This window comes from Cheilinus undulatus, linkage group 11, assembly GCF_018320785.1.
Source record: "Cheilinus undulatus linkage group 11, ASM1832078v1, whole genome shotgun sequence".
In the NCBI taxonomy this organism is placed as follows: domain Eukaryota; kingdom Metazoa; phylum Chordata; class Actinopteri; order Labriformes; family Labridae; genus Cheilinus; species Cheilinus undulatus.
In genome coordinates, this window is record NC_054875.1 from 49461189 (window position 1) to 49482318 (window position 21130).

The window sequence follows — 21130 nt, forward strand, 5'->3', positions numbered from 1 at the left end:
AACATATCACCTCCCCTGGTATCCAACAGAACAGAAACTTTGGGAGTGTGTCTGTCAGCTTGGACAAACTCTGATCGGTTACTTGGTGTTATTCTTGACACTTTACTGGAAATCTGCAGCTGAAAAACATTCAGGACTGTTTTCAGTCTATATAAGTAAATATCAGTCTATATCAGCTGTAAATATTAGTCTGTATCAGCTGTAAATATCAGTCTGTATCAGCTGTAAATATCAGTCTGTATCAGCTGTACACATCAGTCTATATCAGCTGTAAATATTAGTCTGTATCAGCTGTAAATATCAGTCTGTATCAGCTGTAAATATCAGTCTATATCAGCTGTAAATATCAGTCTATATCAGCTGTAAATATCAGTCTGTATCAGCTGTAAATATCAGTCTATATCTGCTGCATTAGATTTAAGTTTGTGTTTTTTTAGGCAGAATCAACAGATCTTCATCAGCAGAAGTCTTTCTTCATTCAGCCTTTATATATTTTTATATATTAATATTAACATTTGACACTCTTTAGACTCTGATCTCATGCCTGCTGTTTTGTCTTCTGTTTGAATCTTTTCTTGCATCGTGCAGTCAAAGGTCAGAGATTTTTTTTCTGTTTTGTATCCTCCAGTAACATCATAAATAACAGTAGAGGACAAACTGAGCCTAAAATCATGGAGTGTTCCCCCAGCCTCTGGCCTGTGTTCACATTCAAGCTGATTCTGGTCTGATATTTGTCTTCACCTCTGGCTCTGAGTTTGGGACATTTGCAGCCTGATCATGCATGATCATCTTCCTTCATCCTGTGAACATCACACAGCTGAACCAGACTCCACTGAGAACATCTGAGAACATCTACCTGAGAACATCTACCTCCTTCACAGCGCCTCCTCTCAGTGTTCCTCCAGGTGAGGAGTAAACCTCCTAATCCACCTCTACACATCTCAGCACCTCCTTCAGACCCTGTTCCTCCCTCACTGAGAGAACATGCAGCCAGGGGCCGGTTCAGTCATCTGGAGGCAGACAAATGACATAAGAAGTTCATTTAGCTCTGAGCAATCACAACAGGTGAAGAAGAATACTTAGAAGCAGTTCTCCAATCAGAGAACTCCATCAGTGCAGGATGAACCTGAATGTGACCAAGCAGTAGACTCTGATATTTCTATGGAGATCTTCTTTGTTTGGTTGACTGCAGACATTCAGAGGCTTTCTGAGAGACGTCAGCTCTACAGGAGGACCAGAGTCCTTCAGAGGTAAACCTCTGGACTACCAGAGTCACCACCATCACCTCTGCTAATGTAGACCTTTACCAGCACCTCCTCACTCCACAGCACCTCCTCACTCCACAGCACCTCCTCACTGCACAGCACCTCCTCACTCGACAGCACCTCCTCACTCCAACAGCACCTCCTCACTCCAACAGCACCTCCTCACTCTAACAGCACCTCCTCACTCCAACAGCACCTCCTCACTCTAACAGCACCTCCTCACTCCAACAGCACCTCCTCACTCCACAGCACCTCCTCACTCCACAGCACCTCCTCACTCCACAGCACCTCCTCACTGCACCAGCACCTCCTCACTCCACAGCACCTCCTCACTGTACCAGCACCTCCTCACTGCCCCAGCACCTCCTCACTCCAACAGCACCTCCTCACTCCAACAGCACCTCCTCACTCCAACAGCACCTCCTCACTCTAACAGCACCTCCTCACTCCAACAGCACCTCCTCACTCTTACAACACCTCCTCACTCCAACAGCACCTCCTCACTCCAACAGCACCTCCTCACTCTTACAGCACCTCCTCACTCCAACAGCACCTCCTCACTCGTACAGCACCTCCTCACTCTAACAGCACCTCTTCACTCTTACAGCACCTCCTCACTCTAACAGCACCTCCTCACTCCAACAGCACCTCTTCACTCTTACAGCACCTCCTCACTCTAACAGCACCTCCTCACTCCAACAGCACCTCCTCACTCTAACAGCACCTCCTCACTCCAACAGCACCTCCTCACTCTAACAGCACCTCCTCACTCCAACAACACCACCATGACTTTCAAAGATCAAAATGTGTATTAAACTTCTCATAATGGGTTTTAATTATTAAAATGTGAGTTAAGAGTTAAACTGTGACTCTAAAAGTCAAAATATGAGATTAAAAAGTCAGAATTAGTAGTTGATACAGTCAGAATAAGAGATAAAGTCAAATAAGGAGTTAAAAAGGTCAACATATGACTTAACATTTAAAATTGTGAATCTTAAAGGTTAAAATATGAGATGCAAAGTCAAAATAAAGATTTAAGTCAAAAATATTTGTTGTAATGTTGAAAATATGAAATGAAAAAATAAACTAATTTCTTTCCATGCATTCCTGACTTCTTTTCTGATTATTTTGACTTTTTTATTTTGATGTATAGACGATGATTAAGGTGGTTAAGTTTATATTTGTATACAGGAGTAAACCTGCAGACCTCGTCCTGACGGGACAGTTGGAACAAAAACATGATCTGATCTCACGGGACGGGTCTACAGGCGGGATCTAGCCCCCCGGACCTTGAGTTTGACACCCCTCCTTTAGATTTACGATCATGTTTGTGCTGACGAGCTTCTGATAAATGCACTTCCTGCTTTTATTCATATGAAATTATTTAGTATTTTAAGAACAAATTGCAGTTTTCTTTATTATTGAAATCAGCGGATAAATGCGCTACAAATGTGCAAATAAAACCATTTTCAAGAGCACATTTATTAAGCTTTTTAATGTGGATTATAATTTAGAGCATCTGGAACAGATGCTGGAAACATCATCACCTCTTTATCAGAGACAGGGGAAAGAGTCACATCTTTACTTTTTATCCTTCCTCTTTGTTCAGTTTTCATGTTTTGTTCCATGTAGAGTAAAAAAATGATGGTTTTCTTCAAATAATTGAAGATTTCTTCAAATTATGGCCTGATTAGGGCTGGACAATTAATCAAACAAATCAGATTAAATTGCAGTGTGACCTGCCGCAATTTTCAAATCCCAAAACGCACCATTTTTTTAACCTGAAATTTATGTCAAAATACCAGTTTAATGTTTTTTTGTTGCAGGCGTTATGCATTACATAAAAATGCAACCATTAAGAGCCTTTTTTAGAAAAATCTACAAAAAAAATCCTACTTCTTCATTTTTATACATTTTTCTCAGTAAATATAAGAATGACAATACTACCATTCATATCCAGTTTGCAAAACGAGTCAAAATCCTCACAGATAAGGTTTTTTTTTTTAACTGTTCTGCCTTGTTTAGTTTAATATTGTGTTGGTTATTATATAGAATGATTTATTGCTTGTGTTTGTTGGAAAATACAGAAGATGAGGAACGTAAGGAATAATGGTCAGGGTACAAAAGCATTATATAAAAGTCATGTGACCGTCCCTTTTTCGCCAGTCAGCGTACCAAAGTATAACTTATTTTGAAAGGGTGTTTGACCGTACGGAAATCAAGAAAACAGACAACTTCACTTGTTTTTCGATTCTTTTATTAAAACGGTGAAAAACGGTTGAATTTTGTTTAATGTGTTTTCCTTTTGTTGTTTTACAATAACGGCCGTACAGAGGCGACAGGGGACGGTCAAGTGACCCAGAGGTAAACGTGAACTTTTCAAAATAAAAGCACGAATAAGAAGATAGATAGATAGATAGATAGATAGATAGAATTGTTGATGACCATTGTAGTAGCAATATTATTTTTCTATATATATTTTATAAATGTCTATTTCCTGAAATGATCATAATGAGCCTAGTGGTGTATATAATAAACAGTGTAACATTGTTCAAAAATAAAAGCTTTATTTAACGTGACTTATCTTTTTATTATTATGAATTTATAAGTTTGGATTTTATTTTGGTAGGGGGTCCATTTACCTCATGGTCACGTGGTCAGTGAACTTCCTGGCAGTTTGTTTTCCTGTTTGACATCATGACTGAAGAGACGGCAGAAACAGTCCTTATTCCGTTTTTTCATTTTTGAGCAAAAATGGAAGAAACGAAAAAAAAAAACGAGCCATTCTTTGTTTTTCTGTTTTTCCATTTTTTATTTTTTCAATTCTGTTTTCCTGTTTCCTCGTTTTAATGAAAATATGAGGTAAAGGAAATCATGTGACCCATGTGACTCATGTTTAACTTGGAGGCTTTTATTTTGAAATGCTCACCTTCCCATTGGGTCACATGATTTCCTTTACCTCATGTTTTTCATTAAAACAAGGAAACAAGAAAATGGAATTGAAAAAATAAAAAATGGAAAAACAATACGAAAAACGGCTCGTTTTTTCGTTTTTTTCCATTTTTGGTCAAAAACGAAAAAACGGAATAAGGAGCTTTTCTCCCGTCTCTTCGGTCATGGTGTCAAACAGGAAAACGAACTGCCAGGAAGTTCACTGACCGGCCACATGACCTGGAAGTAAACATGAACTTTTCAAAATAAAAGCACAAGTAAGAGAATAGTGATGACAGATCAAATGCCCTTTCAAAATAAAATATACTTCTGTACCCTGAGCAATAATCCCATTTCAAATTGCAATTAGATTATGTCCCCAAATTGTTCAGCTCTAGTCCTGATTTGTCAGAAAGAGTGGATGTTTGGATGAGAACCACAGGTTTACAGCAGAGAATCCTTTCAGCATCTATCTTCAGATTTATTAACAGGAGGGAGCTGCTCTCTTCATGACCCGGAGTCACATTTACATCCTCCAACACTTCAAGGTGAGGTCTGAACCTAACATGCACCCTGCAGGAGTGATCTGGATTCTTCTGCAACAAATCCTGGTTTTACATTTGTGGTTTTGCCTTTTTTTAACCACGGACAGAGACCATGACACTGGTCAGATATTTCTACATAAATGTACCTGAGTATATGTGACAGTGTGGAGGTCTGAGCAGGAGGTCAAAGGGTCTTTCTGAGGTACCTTTGTGGACAGTCTAACCCTCTACAGATGCAGCTTTGAGGTCTAGCTGACATGAATGCACACCTTTGCCTGGTCCTTCAGGCCCCAGCTCTGCTGTATGATAAAGCCTCCATGCATTCACCGTAAACAGCAGAGCTCCTCTCCTCCATCAGTCACCTCCTCCTGCCTCCATTCATTAAAGCAGCAGCAGACAAAGAGCAGCTTCTATAGCGCAGATCAGCTGGAATCACGCACGCGCACACGCACGGACACGGTGTCAGTCTCGGTGATCCCACAGCAGCTGGTTGTGTTCACTTAAACACGGTGACAGATGACACCTTCACGCACGCGGAGACGGGCTGATGGAGCTGCCGGAGCAGGTGCCGACCCTCGGAGGCTGCCCTCCCCGGGCTGCAGGTCGCATGTGTCGGCGTGAATGTGCTGACGGAGCCGTTTGTACCTGCAGCAGCTCCATCACCGATCAAACCGGGTTTCTCGGTCAGAATTACGGCCGAGCGCGCGCCCTGCTCTGCTTGCCTCGTGCCACACGTACAGCCCGTTGAAAACAAACGTCCCTTACCTTCATATTTCCTCCGCTTTTCCTCCCTCGACGCTCCTCTCCTTCGGCTCCCGTTAAAAATCAGAAAATCCTCCCCGGGCTCTCTGGGTATCGATCCTCGACTCCCTCAGTGCTGCTGCCGCCGCTGCTGCGTGCGCGTGCATGGGAGCGTGCGCGTGTTGCGCGTGGCAGTGCGTGATGTCCACTGCAGGTAAAAAATGCAAAGAGAGGTGGAAGATCACACACACATCCACGCACACACGCTGCCACACATGCGCGCGTGTTTTTCTGAGTGTGTGTGCGCGCGCAGCTTAATGGAGCTTTACTACACAGTGAAAGGAAGGAGCAGTGAACGTCTCTCTACCTCCCTCTCTCTCCCTCATACAGTAAGGCAGTAAGGAAAGAGAGGGCGATGATAAAGTGGAGGGGGGCGGGGCACGAGGAAGCAAGAGGGAAGGAAGTGAGAGAGAGCTCCACCTTCAGGGGGCGGAGTCAGAGATGTGGGGGGTATTCAGGGTAATAGGCTGACATCAGCGACTTCCTGTGAGGAGAGAGAGAGAGAGTGAAGAGCATGAGCCTGAGAGTGAAGAGTCAGGGGTCTCTCCCCCCAACATAAAAGCCCCATCACCCGGTCTGAGGGACATGGAGGACTGCAGCTCTGACATCCAACATGATCCTAGTCTGAGGGACATGGAGGACCGCAGCTCTGACATCCAACATCATCCCGGTCTGAGGGACATGGAGGACCGCAGCTCTGACATCCAACATCATCCCAGTCTGAGGGACATGGAGGACCGCAGCTCTGACATCCAACATCATCCCGGTCTGAGGGACATGGAGGACCGCAGCTCTGACATCCAACATCATCCTGGTCTGAGGGACATGGAGGACCACAGCTCTGACATCCAACATCATCCCGGTCTGAGGGACATGGAGGACTGCAGCTCTGACATCCAACATCATCCCGGTGTAAGGGACATGGAGAACTGCAGCTCTGACATCCAACATCATCCCAGTGTAAGGGACATGGAGGACCGCAGCTCTGACATCCAACATCATCCCGGTCTGAGGGACATGGAGGACCGCAGCTCTGACATCCAACATCATCCCGGTCTGAGGGACATGGAGGACCGCAGCTCTGACATCCAACATCATCCCGGTCTGAGGGACATGGAGGACTGCAGCTCTGACATCCAACATCATCCCGGTCTGAGGGACATGGAGGACTGCAGCTCTGACATCCAACATCATCCCGGTCTGAGGGACATGGAGGACCGCAGCTCTGACATCCAACATCATCCCGGTCTGAGGGACATGGAGGACCGCAGCTCTGACATCCAACATCATCCCGGTCTGAGGGACATGGAGGACCGCAGCTCTGACATCCAACATCATCCTGGTCTGAGGGACATGGAGGACTGCAGCTCTGACATCCAACATCATCCCGGTCTGAGGGACATGGAGGACTGCAGCTCTGACATCCAACATCATCCCGGTCTGAGGGACATGGAGGACTGCAGCTCTGACATCCAACATGATCCTGGTCTGAGGGACATGGAGGACCACAGCTCTGACATCCAACATCATCCCGGTCTGAGGGACATGGAGGACTGCAGCTCTGACATCCAACATCATCCCGGTGTAAGGGACATGGAGAACTGCAGCTCTGACATCCAACATCATCCCAGTGTAAGGGACATGGAGGACCGCAGCTCTGACATCCAACATCATCCCGGTCTGAGGGACATGGAGGACCGCAGCTCTGACATCCAACATCATCCCGGTCTGAGGGACATGGAGGACCGCAGCTCTGACATCCAACATCATCCCGGTCTGAGGGACATGGAGGACCGCAGCTCTGACATCCAACATCATCCCGGTCTGAGGGACATGGAGGACTGCAGCTCTGACATCCAACATGATCCTAGTGTGAGGGACATGGAGGACTGCAGCTCTGACATCCAACATGATCCTAGTCTGAGGGACATGGAGGACTGCAGCTCTGACATCCAACATGATCCTAGTGTGAGGGACATGGAGGACTGCAGCTCTGACATCCAACATCATCCCAGTGTGAGGGGCATGGAGGACTGCAGCTCTGACATCCAACATGATCCTATTTTGAGGGACATGGAGGACCGCAGCTCTGACATCCAACATGATCCTAGTCTGAGGGACATGGAGGACTGCAGCTCTGACATCCAACATGATACCGGTCTGAGGGACATGGAGGACTGCAGCTCTGACATCCAACATGATCCTAGTGTGAGGGACATGGAGGACTGCAGCTCTGACATCCAACATGATCCCAGTGTGAGGGACATGGAGGACTGCAGCTCTGACATCCAACATGATCCTAGTGTGAGGGACATGGAGGACTGCGGCTCTGACTTGTCTACATCAGAGATACTCATCGCGTGGCTCTGGAGCCTCATGTGGCTCTTTAATACCTTAATCTGAAATATTTTTCCCCCAGAAAACCTTAAAAAAAGAAACTTTGACCTCAGAAGTCACATTTATCCATTTGTTTCCCACACTTATACATTAGGATTTAACTTGATTCTTTGTGTATTTTCAGTGCACTTATATGCAATTTTTCCCCCTTTTCCTTTTTTTTGGCATTTTTAAACAGTTTTTGTTGCCTTAAGCCCCATTGCCACTTTTTGTTTCCACTTTTTTTTCCCCATTTTTGCCACGTACCTGCTTTTTACAGTTTTCATTTTTATTTCCCCTTTTTTGCAACCTTTTGCACATTTAAGTATCCAAAACCATTTTTCCCACTTTTTTTTCCACTTTTTTGCCCATTTGTGCTGCTTTTGCAACTTTTTTTATGTCTGTTTTGCCTATATTTTCCACTTTTTTGCCCTATTTGCCATGGTCTGTGCCACTTTTTGCCCATTTTGGCCATTTTTATCACTTTTTGCCCAGTTTTGCCCCTTTTTTTGTCTGTTGTTGCCTATTTTTTTCTACTGTTTTGCCCCTTTTGACCATTTTTGCTACTTTTTGCCCCTTGTGCCCATTTTTACCACGTTCGTTGCCCCTTGTTGCCCCTTGTTGCACATTTTGCAACTTTTTTCTCTGATTCGCCACTGTTTTTGCCACTGTTTTGCCCACTTTTTGACTATTTTTGCCATTTTATTGCCCCTTTTTGCCATTTTTTCCAATTTTTTGCCCCTTTTGCCTGTTATTGCCTGTTCATGCTGGTTTTTCCCTTTTTTGCCCATTGTTGCTACCTTTTGCCCCTTTTTGCCCACTTTTGCCCCTTTTTGCACATGTTTGCCACTTTATTGCTCCTTTTTGCCACATTTTTTTGCCGGTTTTTCCCTTTTTGCCCAATTTATCGCCACTTTTGGCCACTTTTGCAACTTTTTTATGTCTGTTTTTGCCTATTTTTTCCTCTTTTTTTGCCTATTTTTACCCACTATTGCAGCTTTTTTATCTGTTTTTGCCCATTTTTTTCCAATTTTTTGCCTCTCTTGCCCATTTTTGCCACTTTTTGCCCATTTTGCCCATTTTTGCCACGTTTTTGCCATATTTTTTTTCTCTTTTTTTGCCTGTTTTTGCCTTATTTTTGTCCCTTTTTGCCCACTTTTGTGACTTTTTATGCCTGTTTTTCGCCTATTTTTTTTTTTTAATTTTTGCCTCTTTTGCCCATTTTTGCCCATCTTTGCATATTTTTGCCCCTTTTTGCTGCTTTTGCCACTTTTTTAAGTCTGTTTTTGCCTATTTTGCCACTTTTTTGCCTGTTTTTGCTCATTTTTGCCCATTTTGCCAATTTTTGGCCACTTTGGCCACTTTTTTGCCTATTTTTCTACTGTTTTGCCACTTTTGACCATTTTGCCCACTTTTTGACTATTTTGCCATATTTTTGCCCCTTTTTGCACATTTTTGCCACTTTATTACCCCTTTTTGCCACATTTTTTTTTGCCGTTTTTTCCCTTTTTTGCCCATTATTGCTATCTTTTGCCCCTTTTTTCCCCATTTTTGCCACTTTTTGCCCATTTTTGCCAACTTTTGCGCTTCTTTTATGTCTTTTTTTGCCTATTTTTGCCTCTATTTCTGCCGGTTTTACCCATCTTTGCCTATTTTTGCCACTTTTTTGCCCCTTTTTGCCCACTTTTGCAACTTTTTTTAATCTGATTTTTTCCCATTTTTTCCAATTTTTTGCCTCTCTTGCCCATTTTTGCCACTTTTTGCCCATTTTTGCCACTTTTTTGCCATATTTTTTGCCTCTTGTTTTGCCTGTTTTTTCCTATATATTTGCCCTTTTTGCACATTTTTGCTGCTTTTGCCACTTTTTAAAGTCTGTTTTTGCGTCTTTTTTGCCTGACTTTTCCCATTTTGCCCTTTGTTGCCACTTTTGCCCATTTTTCTACACTTTTGACCATTTTGCCCACTTTTTGACTATTTTGCCATATTTTTGCCCCTTTTTGCACATTTTTGCCACTTTATTACCCCTTTTTGCCACATTTTTCTTTTTGCCGTTTTTTCCCTTTTTTGCCCATTATTGCTATCTTTTGCCCCTTTTTTCCCCATTTTTGCTACTTTTTGCCCATTTTTGCCAACTTTTGCGCTTCTTTTATGTCTTTTTTTGCCTATTTCTGCCTCTATTTCTGCCGGTTTTACCCATCTTTGCCTATTTTTGCCACTTTTTTGCCCCTTTTTGCCCACTTTTGCAACTTTTTTTAATCTGATTTTTTCCCATTTTTTCCAATTTTTTGCCTCTCTTGCCCATTTTTGCCACTTTTTGCCCATTTTTGCCATATTTTTTGCCTCTTGTTTTGCCTGTTTTTTCCTATATATTTGCCCTTTTTGCACATTTTTGCTGCTTTTGCCACTTTTTAAAGTCTGTTTTTGCGTCTTTTTTGCCTGACTTTTCCCATTTTGCCATATTTTTTGCCACTTTTGCCCATTTTTCTACTCTTTTGACCAAATTTGCCCACTTTTTGACCATTTTGCCATATTTTTGCCCCTTTTTGCACATTTTTGTCACTTTATTACCCCTTTTTGCCACATTTTTCTTTTTGCCGGTTTTTCCCTTTTTTGCCCATTGTTGCTACCTTTTGCCCCTTTTTACCCATTTTTGCCCCTTTTTGCCCATTTTTGCCTTTTTGCCTAATTTTGGTATTATTTTTGGTTTCTTTGAAGGTGATGATCACAGCCTTGAATGTGTTAATAATGAGCAACAACTTTTTTTTTTTTTTTGCTTTATTTTTATTTTTAAATTTCAAGATTTTGATAAGTTGTAACAACAGCGCCCCCACAGGAAATCAGGACAAAAGCGTGAAATTTCCCCTCTTGACAAATATGGAAAAACATCATTTGAGAAACTGCAAATATGAAGCAAAAACTCCAGAATAAAAGCCTGATATCAGAAATGCCTATTGTTTAGACTGGAAGATGGTTTTAATGGTTTTATGGGACATTTTTGGTCACCAACAACAGAAGAAAAACTCTACAGAGATTATTATTGACCTGTTATTGGCCCTTAAATTAAAATATAAAAATTTAACTGAAAATGCTGATAATCCTCCAACATATACATAGTTAGCATTAATACAGTTAAAACTATGACAATAAAAAGACCGTAAAAGCTGCAAATATGCCTCAACACCCTAAAGACGGTGCTGTTTGTGTCATGACATCTAGACACGGTTAACCACGGTGATCTGACATCCAGCGCCGCCTGGATCTGACCCCGCCCCTTCCACACGCTGCAGCCAGGTGCCGTTCTCATACTGAAACCCAGAACAGACCGAGGGTTAATAAAGACGGACACACAGAGGACTGTGGTCATGAATCCTGTCAGCATGGTAGCATCAGCAGTGAGCACCAGGCTAACAGTCTCAGGTGACCTGCTCACCTGTGGAGCCTCCTCCGTCTCTGGGCGCTCCTGCTTCCTGCACGTCTGCTTCAGACGCTGAAGCAGAAGACCTGAACCTGCAGACAGACCACATCAGGGACATCTGAATGCTCCAGAAATGACTGATGATAAACTGAAGAGTTGTAAATCTATTCAGACGTGAGAGGATCAGAGTTTAGAGCAACTCACCTACAACCAGCAAGAGAAGCTTCAGGGTGAAGGAGCCGTACATGAGCAGCTGATCCAGACCGCTTCTACAGGGACGAGGCTGTGGTTGGTGGGGGTCTGATCCCACATCTGAGGCAGAAAACACGTGGAACAATTCTCTGAAAGACATTCTTTTATGTGTGTAGAATCTGAAGACATCCTAAAGTTGAACTATAAAATCTAAGAATTTGTCCCATGATCCTTCTGCTGCTTTCACCATTTCCCTCAGACTGAACTTTTTCACCTTTTTTTTTTTTTAGAAATTCGTCCAATCAGACTGAAACTCGCCCCGTGTCCAACTGAGTCATGCAACTACAAACCTGTGTGAATCATCTGATCACTGTTCAGTGTACGCTCACATGAAGACTTTCCTCAGGACCCCCCAAATGCTCTAGAGCATCAGGATGTGGTTTTCTAGAACCTTCAGCTCTGGTGAGGCTGATCGTCTGTTAAAATAAGAAGCTAAAGTACATTTAGGTCTGTTCTTGGACAGCTGTTGCTGTCAGTTTACTTCTATTTTCCCACAAAGGATCTGAAATCAAACAAGACTGTGACTGAAGTGAAGAAGTTAGACTTGAATTCAGGAGGATTCATAAGAATGTGAGATTTACAATTTAGGATTACAAACCTCTGCCCATCTTTACTTCTGAGAGACTCTGCCTCTCTAGAATCATCCTCCAGTGTCTCTGACCTGCTGACAATAAACCTCAATACACCGCTTTCCACATTATTAAGCAAATGACATTTTTCTCTTATTTTCCTAAGTATTGATGCAAATGACAGTCAGAGTATTTTTGGAGTCATCAGCCGTTAGAGCATAATTCAAATGTTTTTGAAGAAACTTCACAATGATAACTGTTATTTCTTTAAAAATAAAAACCCCAAAATGCACTTTTCCACATTATTAAGCAGGCCACAGGTTTCAGCAATAAGAGAAAGAAAAAGGATCTCTGCTGCTGAAAAGTGTCAAATAGTGTAATGCCTTGGACAAGGAATGAAAACATGAGATATTTCATGAAAAATGAATCGTGATCATTGTACTGTGAAAGAATTAGTGTCTGATTCAGAGCACAGACGGGTTTGTGCAGATAAAGACATAATGAGGAAGGTTTCTGACGGACTAATACATCAGATTAAGAGAGCAGCTGCTAAAATACCATTACAAAGCAGCAAACAGGTATTTGAAGCTGCTGGTGGCTCTGGAGTCCCACCAACCTCAAGGTGTAGGATCCTCCAGAGGCTTGCAGTTGTAACATTTTGAATATGTTAACCTAGGTAAACGAAAATTATATTAATTGGAAAAAATTGAAATAATAAATAGTGGAAAATTAGGTAATTCAGAAAACTTAGGTTCGTCTCAAAGGAAGCCCAGGGTGTGTGAATAATACAACAAATACAGAAGTTAAGTTTAAAGTAAGTGTATTGACAAATAATATTTTTTCCAAATAATAAACACAAACAACTTCAAACAATCCATCAATAATAACAAAGGGAGGCCTTTTTAAAAAAATGCAAAAAAATTAAAGTTCTGCCCTTTCTTTAATCGACCTTAAATCAGTTCAGTTCCTCATGTCCCAGAGTCCTTGTTCCTACCCTAACCGTGGTAGTCTTCTTTGGGAAAGGGGGGGAGTTCAGAGTTCCTTGGGTAGCTCGCCAGTCTTACGACGGATCCAATCCAGGGAAAGGAAGGGGTAACAAAAAAAACCTGACCTAAAAAGGGGTCAGTAAAATACAAACAATTACTATTCTTTATCAAATATATGTTGTACTACTCTTCGTTAATTCAAACTCTTTCATCATAAAATCCGCGCTTCACATCCAATTCTCACTACGAGAACACAATTTATCTAATATAAAAATTAATTAATCTCATTAAGCATTTCACTTAAAAAAATAAAGTTTTCATTTTCAATGGAATGTACCTAACATTTCGGCAAAGCCGATTTACTTTAACATATCAAATAATTTTAACAAATATACATACAAATAAGTCAAAGACAAAACGGCGTGCAGCCGCACGCAGCTTAAATTAGCTGTTTTCTTAATGAGGTTTGGCATATAAATCTCCGCAAGTCCCGCGGAGGAACAAAGGCACTAGCGGGAGTTTTAAATCAACTTAGGACATATTATGAGAATAACAAAAGAAACAACACTCACCGCTGAGTCTCTACAATGTTAGGATCGACCGTTAAGTGAAGGTAGTGTGTAATTTCTGCTGCCAACCAGCCGTGCTGCCTGCGTGACCCCAGGTGAGGAGATTGCCAAAGAGGAAGTGACCTTGTGCACCGGATATTTATGTGTTATGGGATGAGCTCGAATTGGATAATGAGTTGCGGATTTGGGGTGTGGTATGAACGGTTTGTAAAAAAAATAAACAGTTTAAGGAAATTAGTAGATTAATTTGGGGAAAAAATAAAATAACCAGTTTGTTATGGCGGCACAAGGTCACTCCTGCAGGCAGGCAGGATGGCACAATCTGTATACATTTAAATTAATTCACTGGGTTACACAGTCATGCATAAACCTACTATTCAGCCCCCCCTAACCAATGCTCACAAGCAGAAACGGTTGCAGTGGGCCCAGAAATACATGAAGACTCATTTTCAAACCTGTTGACTGATGAGTGCCGTGCAACCCTGGATGGTCCAGATGGAGGAGTAGTGGTTGATGGATGGCCACCATGTCCCAAGAAGGCTGTGACATCAGCAAGGAGGGGGAGGAGTCATGTTTTGGGCCAGATTCATGTGGAGAGAGCTGGTAGGCCCCTTTAGGACAAAGTATATAGAGTTTCTGACTGACCACTTTCTTCCATGGTACAAAAAGAAGAACAGTGTCTTCTGAAGCAATATCATCTTCTTGCATGACAATGCTCCATCTCATGCTGCCAAGAATCCCTCTGTGTCATTGGCTGCTATGGGCATAAAAGGAGAGAAACTCATGGTGTGGCCCCCATCCTCCCCTGACCTTTAACCCTACTGAGAACCTTTGGAGCATCCTCAAGCTAAAGATCTATGAGGGTGGGAGGCAGTTCACATCAAAACAGCAGCTCTGGGAGGATATTCTGACATCCTGCAAAGAAATTCAAGCAGAAACTCTCCAAAAACTCACAAGTTCAATGGATGAAGAATAGTGAAGGTGATATCAGAGAAGGGCTCCTATGTTAACATGAACTTGGTCTGTTAAGATGTTTTTGATTGAAATAGCTTTGATTTCAGTAAATATGACCTCCTAATGCTGCAGATTCAACAAATGACCATTTTCACTTCTTTACAACCTATAAAATGTTTTAAACTCTGTTGTGCTTAATAATGTGGAAAAGTGCATTTTGGGGTTTTATTGTTTTTTAAATAATGGTTATCATTATGAAGTTTGTTCAAAAACATTTGAATTATGCTCTAACGGCTGATGACTCGAAAATACTCTGACTGTCATTTGCATTAATATTTAGGAAATAAGAGAAAAATGTCATTTACTTAATAATGTGGAAAGCGGTGTATATACATGCTGCTAAAAACATATAGCTGGGTCCACAGAACGTCTCACTGGAGCAAATCCCCTGAGCCTGAATGAGTCTGACACCCCTGCTCTATAAAAACAAAATGCCAAAGCAGACCAATGAGAGGCTTTTAGGACTGCTTCAGTACCAGGGTCTGTGGTTCCTGTCTGTTTAGAAGGTTTCAGAGTCTGATCTTACCTGAGACCAGGATGAAAGAGTCCCCAAACACAATTTCACCTTTCTCCTTCCAGGCACAGAAGTAATGCCTGTAGTCCTCAGCTGTGATGTTTAGTACCACCAGTCTGCTTCCTGCGATGTTGAACTTTACTTGTGAAAATGGAAACACGTAGAGAACAAATGACCGTGGACCAAAAGTGTGTACGATGCAGCATCTGAAGCCGCTGTGGATCTCCATGTACCAGTAAAGTTCCCGGTCTGCCACAGAGCAGTTTAACGTGACGTTCTGACCAAGGTGAACTCTGACCTCAGTCTGGTCTTTGGCCTGGACACAAACCAGAAAGACAAGGATGAAGATCTGGAGCAGAACCATGATGAAGATCATCTCTGAGAAGGAGAGGAGGGCGTGCTGATGCAGAGATGCTCTGATGTGAAGCTGCTACTTCCTGAAAACGCACACACCAGGTCCATCTCTTCCTGCTTCATAGTGTGGTTTTCCTGTAGAAGTGTGTGATGGTCTAAACCACAGACTCTGAGTCGTCTTCTGAAGAAGCTCAAATAGAAGAGGTGGCATCTTTTAACCATGTGAATAAACTCTGACAGGAAGCCATTGGGTTCAGATGTTCAAACAAAGTCTGTTACACAATGACAAAGTCAGAAACACTGTCAAAATGTTTTGGCTGATAATTTATGTTTCAGACTTTGTAATTTTATTTACTTTTTTTTTTGCACTTCCAGGCCACCGTACAGAGTAGGTCTGGACCTTGAGTGTAGGCGTGTTGGACACACCAAAGATGGACCAGAGCGCGAGCAATGGGGTCACAAAGATTTCCTATAAAGGGAGAAATTTTCTACATTCTTACATTCTTCATACAACTTTCTACAGGGATGAGGCTGTGGTTGGTGGTCGTCTGATAACTTCAGCTTCTTAATATGAGAGACTTTAATAAAAGCCTCTTTAATGTCACAGTGAAAACAGATTTCTACAAAATAATGTCAGTTAGTTACTGGTGGTAGCGGTCTCTCAGTTAGTGACAGGGATCACCTGAGGTCAGTGAATGTGTCTCAGTGATTGTAGGATAAAGACACCTGTGTCTGGAAGGTCCAGTCACTACTGCATCAGTATTCATGGCTACCATTACACCATGAAGACAAAAGAACACTCAGGGAAAAGGTTACTGAAAAATCTAAGTCAGAGGATGGAGACAAAAACATCTCCAAGTCTCTGAACATCCCCCAGAGTTCAGTTAAATCCATCATGAAGAAATGAAGGAATATGTCACATGTGTAAATCTGCCTAGATCAGACCGTCCTCACAAACTGAGTGGGCGTGCAAGAAGGAGACTAGTGAGAGAGGACACCAAGACACCTATGACTACTCTGAAGGAGCTCCAAGCTTCAGCAGCTGAGATGGAGAGACTCTGCAGACAACAACTGTTGGCCGGGTTCTTCACCAGTCAGAGCTTTATGGGAGAGTGGCAAAGAGAAAGACACTGTTGAAGAAAACTCTGATTCAATCTGGACTAGAGTTCACCAGAAGGACTGTGGGAGACTCCATGGTCAAGAGGAAGAAAGTTCTTTGGTCTGATGAGACCAGAATGGAGCTTTGAGACCATCAGACAAGACACCAAACACTGACATCACCACTGTGGAGCACGCTGGTGGCAGCATCATGCTGTGGGGATGCTTCTCAGCAGCATCATGATGTGGGGATGCTTCTCAGCAGCTGGCCCTGGATGGCTTAGAGCAGTAAAATATAGGAAAATCTTGGAGGAAAATCTAAGTACTATGGCTTGGAGAAGATTTATTTTCCAGTCAGACAATAGGCCGAAGAGTACAGAGAAAGCTAAACAGGAAATGGGTTAAAGACAACAAGGAGAATGTCCCGGAGTGGCCGAGTCAAAGCCCAGACCTCAATCCAACAGAGGATTAGTGTCTGGACTTTGAAGGGCCGTTCACACCTGATTACAACCTGACAGAGCTTGAGCAGTTTAGCAAAGAAGAGTGGAGTAAATTTTCAGAGTCCAGATGTTTGATCCTGACTGAGACCTATCCACACAGACTCAGGGCTGAGACTGAGACCTATCCACACAGACTCAGAGCTGAGACTGAGACCTATCCACACAGACTCAGGGCTGAGACTGAGACCTATCCACACAGACTCAGAGCTGAGACTGAGACCTATCCACACAGACTCAGGGCTGAGACTGAGACCTATCCACACAGACTCAGAGCTGAGACTGAGACCTATCCACACAGACTCAGAGCTGAGACTGAGACCTATCCACACAGACTCAGGGCTGAGACTGAGACCTATCCACACAGACTCAGAGCTGAGACTGAGACCTATCCACACAGACTCAGAGCTGAGACTGAGACCTATCCACACAGACTCAGTCCAGATGTTTGATCCTGACTGAGACCTATCCACACAGACTCAGGGCTGAGACTGAGACCTATCCACACAGACTCAGGGCTGAGACTGAGACCTATCCACACAGACCCAGAGAGACTGAGACCTATCCACACAGACCAGTCCAGATGTTTGATCCTGACTGAGACCTATCCACACAGACTCAGGGCTGAGACTGAGACCTATCCACACAGACCAGTCCAGATGGTTGATCCTGACTGAGACCTATCCACACAGACTCAGAGCTGAGACTGAGACCTATCCACACAGACCAGTCCAGATGGTTGATCCTGACTGAGACCTATCCACACAGACTCAGGGCTGAGACTGAGACCTATCCACACAGACTCAGGGCTGAGACTGAGACCTATCCACACAGACCAGTCCAGATGGTTGATCCTGACTGAGACCTATCCACACAGACTCAGAGCTGAGACTGCAGACAGAGGAGACTCTTCTAAAGACTGACTAGAGGAGGAATATTTATTCACTCACTGACCTCCCCTCACAGACTTTTTAATTGGCATTACTTCAGTCAGGGTGTGTGTCTTCTGTCTGTTTAGAAGGTTTCAGGGTCTGATCTTACCTGAGACCAGGCTGAAATACTCCTCATACACGATTTGATCATTCCTCGTCCAGGCACAGAAATAACGCCTGTAGTCCTCAGCTGTCATGTTTGATATCACCAGTCTGTTTCCTGTGGCCATGAACTTGTCTTGTAAATCTGGAGACATGAAGAACCTGTAGTCATATTGGCTATTAGTATGTACGATGCGGCATCTGAATCCACTGTGGATCTCCATGAACCACAAAAGACTTGTAGCTGTCTTGGAGCAGTTTAACGTGACGGACTGACCCAGGTGAACTCTGACCTCAGTCTGGTCTTTGGCCTGGACACAAACCAGGAAGACAAGGATGAAGATCTGGAGTAGAACCATGATGAAGTTCACCTCAGAGAAGGAGAGGAGAGCGTGCTGATGCAGCGATGCTCTGATGTGAAGCTTCCTAAAGTCATTCAGAACAAGTCTGTCTCTTCCTGGATCAGTGTGGTTATACTGTAGGAATGTGTGGTAATGTAAACCACAGACTCTGAGTCATCTTCTGAAGAAGACCAAATAGAGGAAGTGGCACCATTTCACTCTATAAAGAACTCTCACAGGAAGCTGTCGTCACATTAACGCTGAGGACAACAGGAAAAAACACTCGAAGGCAACGACAAAAGAACTGAATGAGACAAAAACACCAAAACTAAACTAGAAGTGATTAAACACAGATGAGACAGGTGAGACACAGGTGGGACACAGGTGAGACAGGTGGGACACAGGTGAGACAGGTGGGACACAGGTGAGACAGATGGGACACAGGTGAGACACAGGTGGGACAAACAAGACACAGGTGAGACAGATGGGACACAGGTGAGACAGATGGGACACAGGTGAGACAGATGGGACACAGGTGAGACACAGGTGGGACACAGATGAGACAGGTGGGACACAGGTGAGACAGATGGGACACAGGTGAGACACAGGTGGGACAAACAAGACACAGGTGAGACAGATGGGACACAGGTGAGACAGATGGGACACAGGTGAGACAGATGGGACACAGATGAGACAGGTGAGACACAGGTGAGACACAGGTGAGAAATAGGTGGGACACAGGTGAGACAGGTGGGACACAGGTGAGACAGGTGGGACACAGGTGAGACAGATGGGACACAGGTGAGACAGATGGGACACAGGTGAGACACAGGTGGGACAAACAAGACACAGGTGAGACAAATAAGACACAGGTGAGACAGGTGGGACACAGGTGAGACAGATGGGACACAGGTGAGACAGGTGAGACACAGGTGAGACACAGGTGAGACAGGTGGGACACAGGTGAGACAGGTGGGACACACGTGAGACAGATGGGACACAGGTGAGACAGATGAGACACAGGTGAGACACAGGTGAGACAGGTGGGACACAGGTGAGACAGGTGGGACAAACAAGACACAGGTGAGACAAATAAGACACAGGTGAGACAGGTGAGACAAACGAGACACTGGTGAGACAAACGAGACACAGGGTAGAAAGGTGAGCCAAAGAGACACAGGTGAGACAAACAAGACACTGGTGAGACAAACGAGACACAGGGTAGAAAGGTGAGACAAATGAGACAGAGGTGAGATGTGAGAACAATCAGAGTGGAGGGACAAACATTAGGACAGGGAGAAATATCTTGAAATTGATTCTGTATTTTTGAAGGGCTGTACTGTGGTGCAGTGGTTAGCGCTGTTGCCTCACAGCAAGAAGGTTCCTGGTTCTCTTGCTGGCCAGGGCTTTTCTGTGCAGAGTTTGAATGTTCTCCCTGTGCATGTGTGGGTTCTCTTTGGGTTCTCCAGTTTCCTCCCACAGACTAAATACATGATCATATGGTCAGTTGGTGACTCTGAATTGCCCGTAGCTGTGAGTGTGCCTGGTTGTTTGTTTCTGCATGTCAGCCCTGCACTGACTGGTGAACACAACGGGATAAGAGGTGTGGAAAGTGGATGGATTTTTGAAGTTGGGTTGTATCCAGAGGTTATCCTCCAGAGGTTTCAGTGACCGTCTCTCCTCAGGACGTTCTTGGGGAAGTGAGGCTGTACAGCTCTACAGACAGGTACAGCTGCTACAACTCAGCAAGTTTTAGGTAAAACTGGGCCTCAAACAAGTTGTATGCTATGTTGAACATTTTTGAAGCTTTTATTTTCACCCAGAAAGGCTCTGTGTTAGGAACTATTTTCTGTGTTTGGAACTATTTAGCTTCAGTACCAGCTACATGTTCTTCCACCTCAGTGGAAGAGCAGCTGTTTGGGTCTGCAGGCAGAGAAAACTTTGTCTCGTGTTCATCTAACATGATTACTTTGAGGGTAAAGCCCTTCCACACCGCCTCTTCTTCTTTTTGTTACTAACAGTCTCCTGTCTCTTCAGGTTCCATGTTGAACTTCCTCTTTTCTGTTCACTTTTATGGCTTAGTCCCTTTCTTTCTTGCCTTTCTTCTTCTCCTGTCCTCCTCCCTCTGTATGTAATACTCACAGTAGCCAGCAGGAGGCAGCAGAGCTCTGTTTCCTTCATAGGGGATGACATCATCCACAGAGGATGATGGGAGAGAGATGACTGAGGACTTGTGAGGAAAAATAAAATTATTATGATTCTATACAAAATATGCTCAGGAAACATTGGCAAACCAGACATTTTCAAAACTCTAATATTTAGAGAGGATTTTAGATTTTTCTGAACTGTAAGCATCAAGATTAAAACAAAAAAGTCTGGACATCTGTGTTTGATTTGAAATGAATCCAGAATATATGGAAGTTTAAATTTTTAGTTTTAAATCACAGAAAAAAAGACAGGCTAAAAGGAAATGCAAAAATTTGCAAAAAGTAGGAAGAAAGTAGTAGTTAATGGCAAAAGGTAGCTTAAATGGGTGAACAGTGGCAAAAAAGGTGAAAATATTGCAAAA

At 43.3% G+C, this 21130-nt stretch overlaps 1 protein-coding gene and 1 long non-coding RNA gene across 3 annotated transcripts; both read right to left on the minus strand.

Annotated features, from left to right (window-relative positions):
* Nucleotides 1-10704: 10704 nt before the first annotated feature.
* On the minus strand, nt 10705-18346 carry LOC121517167. Of its 2 annotated transcripts, none has more exons than XM_041798729.1 (4): nt 18228-18346; nt 11538-11645; nt 11349-11425; nt 10705-11223 (listed from the first exon to the last, which is right to left on the minus strand). In XM_041798729.1, exons 1-4 carry the CDS (start codon nt 18313-18315, stop codon nt 11131-11133), a joined length of 366 nt encoding a protein of 121 aa, XP_041654663.1. In that variant the 5' UTR covers nt 18316-18346; the 3' UTR covers nt 10705-11130. The 2 variants fall into 2 exon arrangements, with proteins under 2 accessions (XP_041654663.1, XP_041654664.1); XM_041798730.1 differs by lacking the exon at nt 18228-18346 and adding an exon at nt 15250-15607.
* On the minus strand, nt 12958-14142 carry LOC121517169. Its single transcript, XR_005992538.1, has 2 exons — nt 13713-14142; nt 12958-13265 (listed from the first exon to the last, which is right to left on the minus strand). It is a non-coding gene; the product is annotated as an uncharacterized LOC121517169 (long non-coding RNA).
* Nucleotides 18347-21130: the final 2784 nt, after the last annotated feature.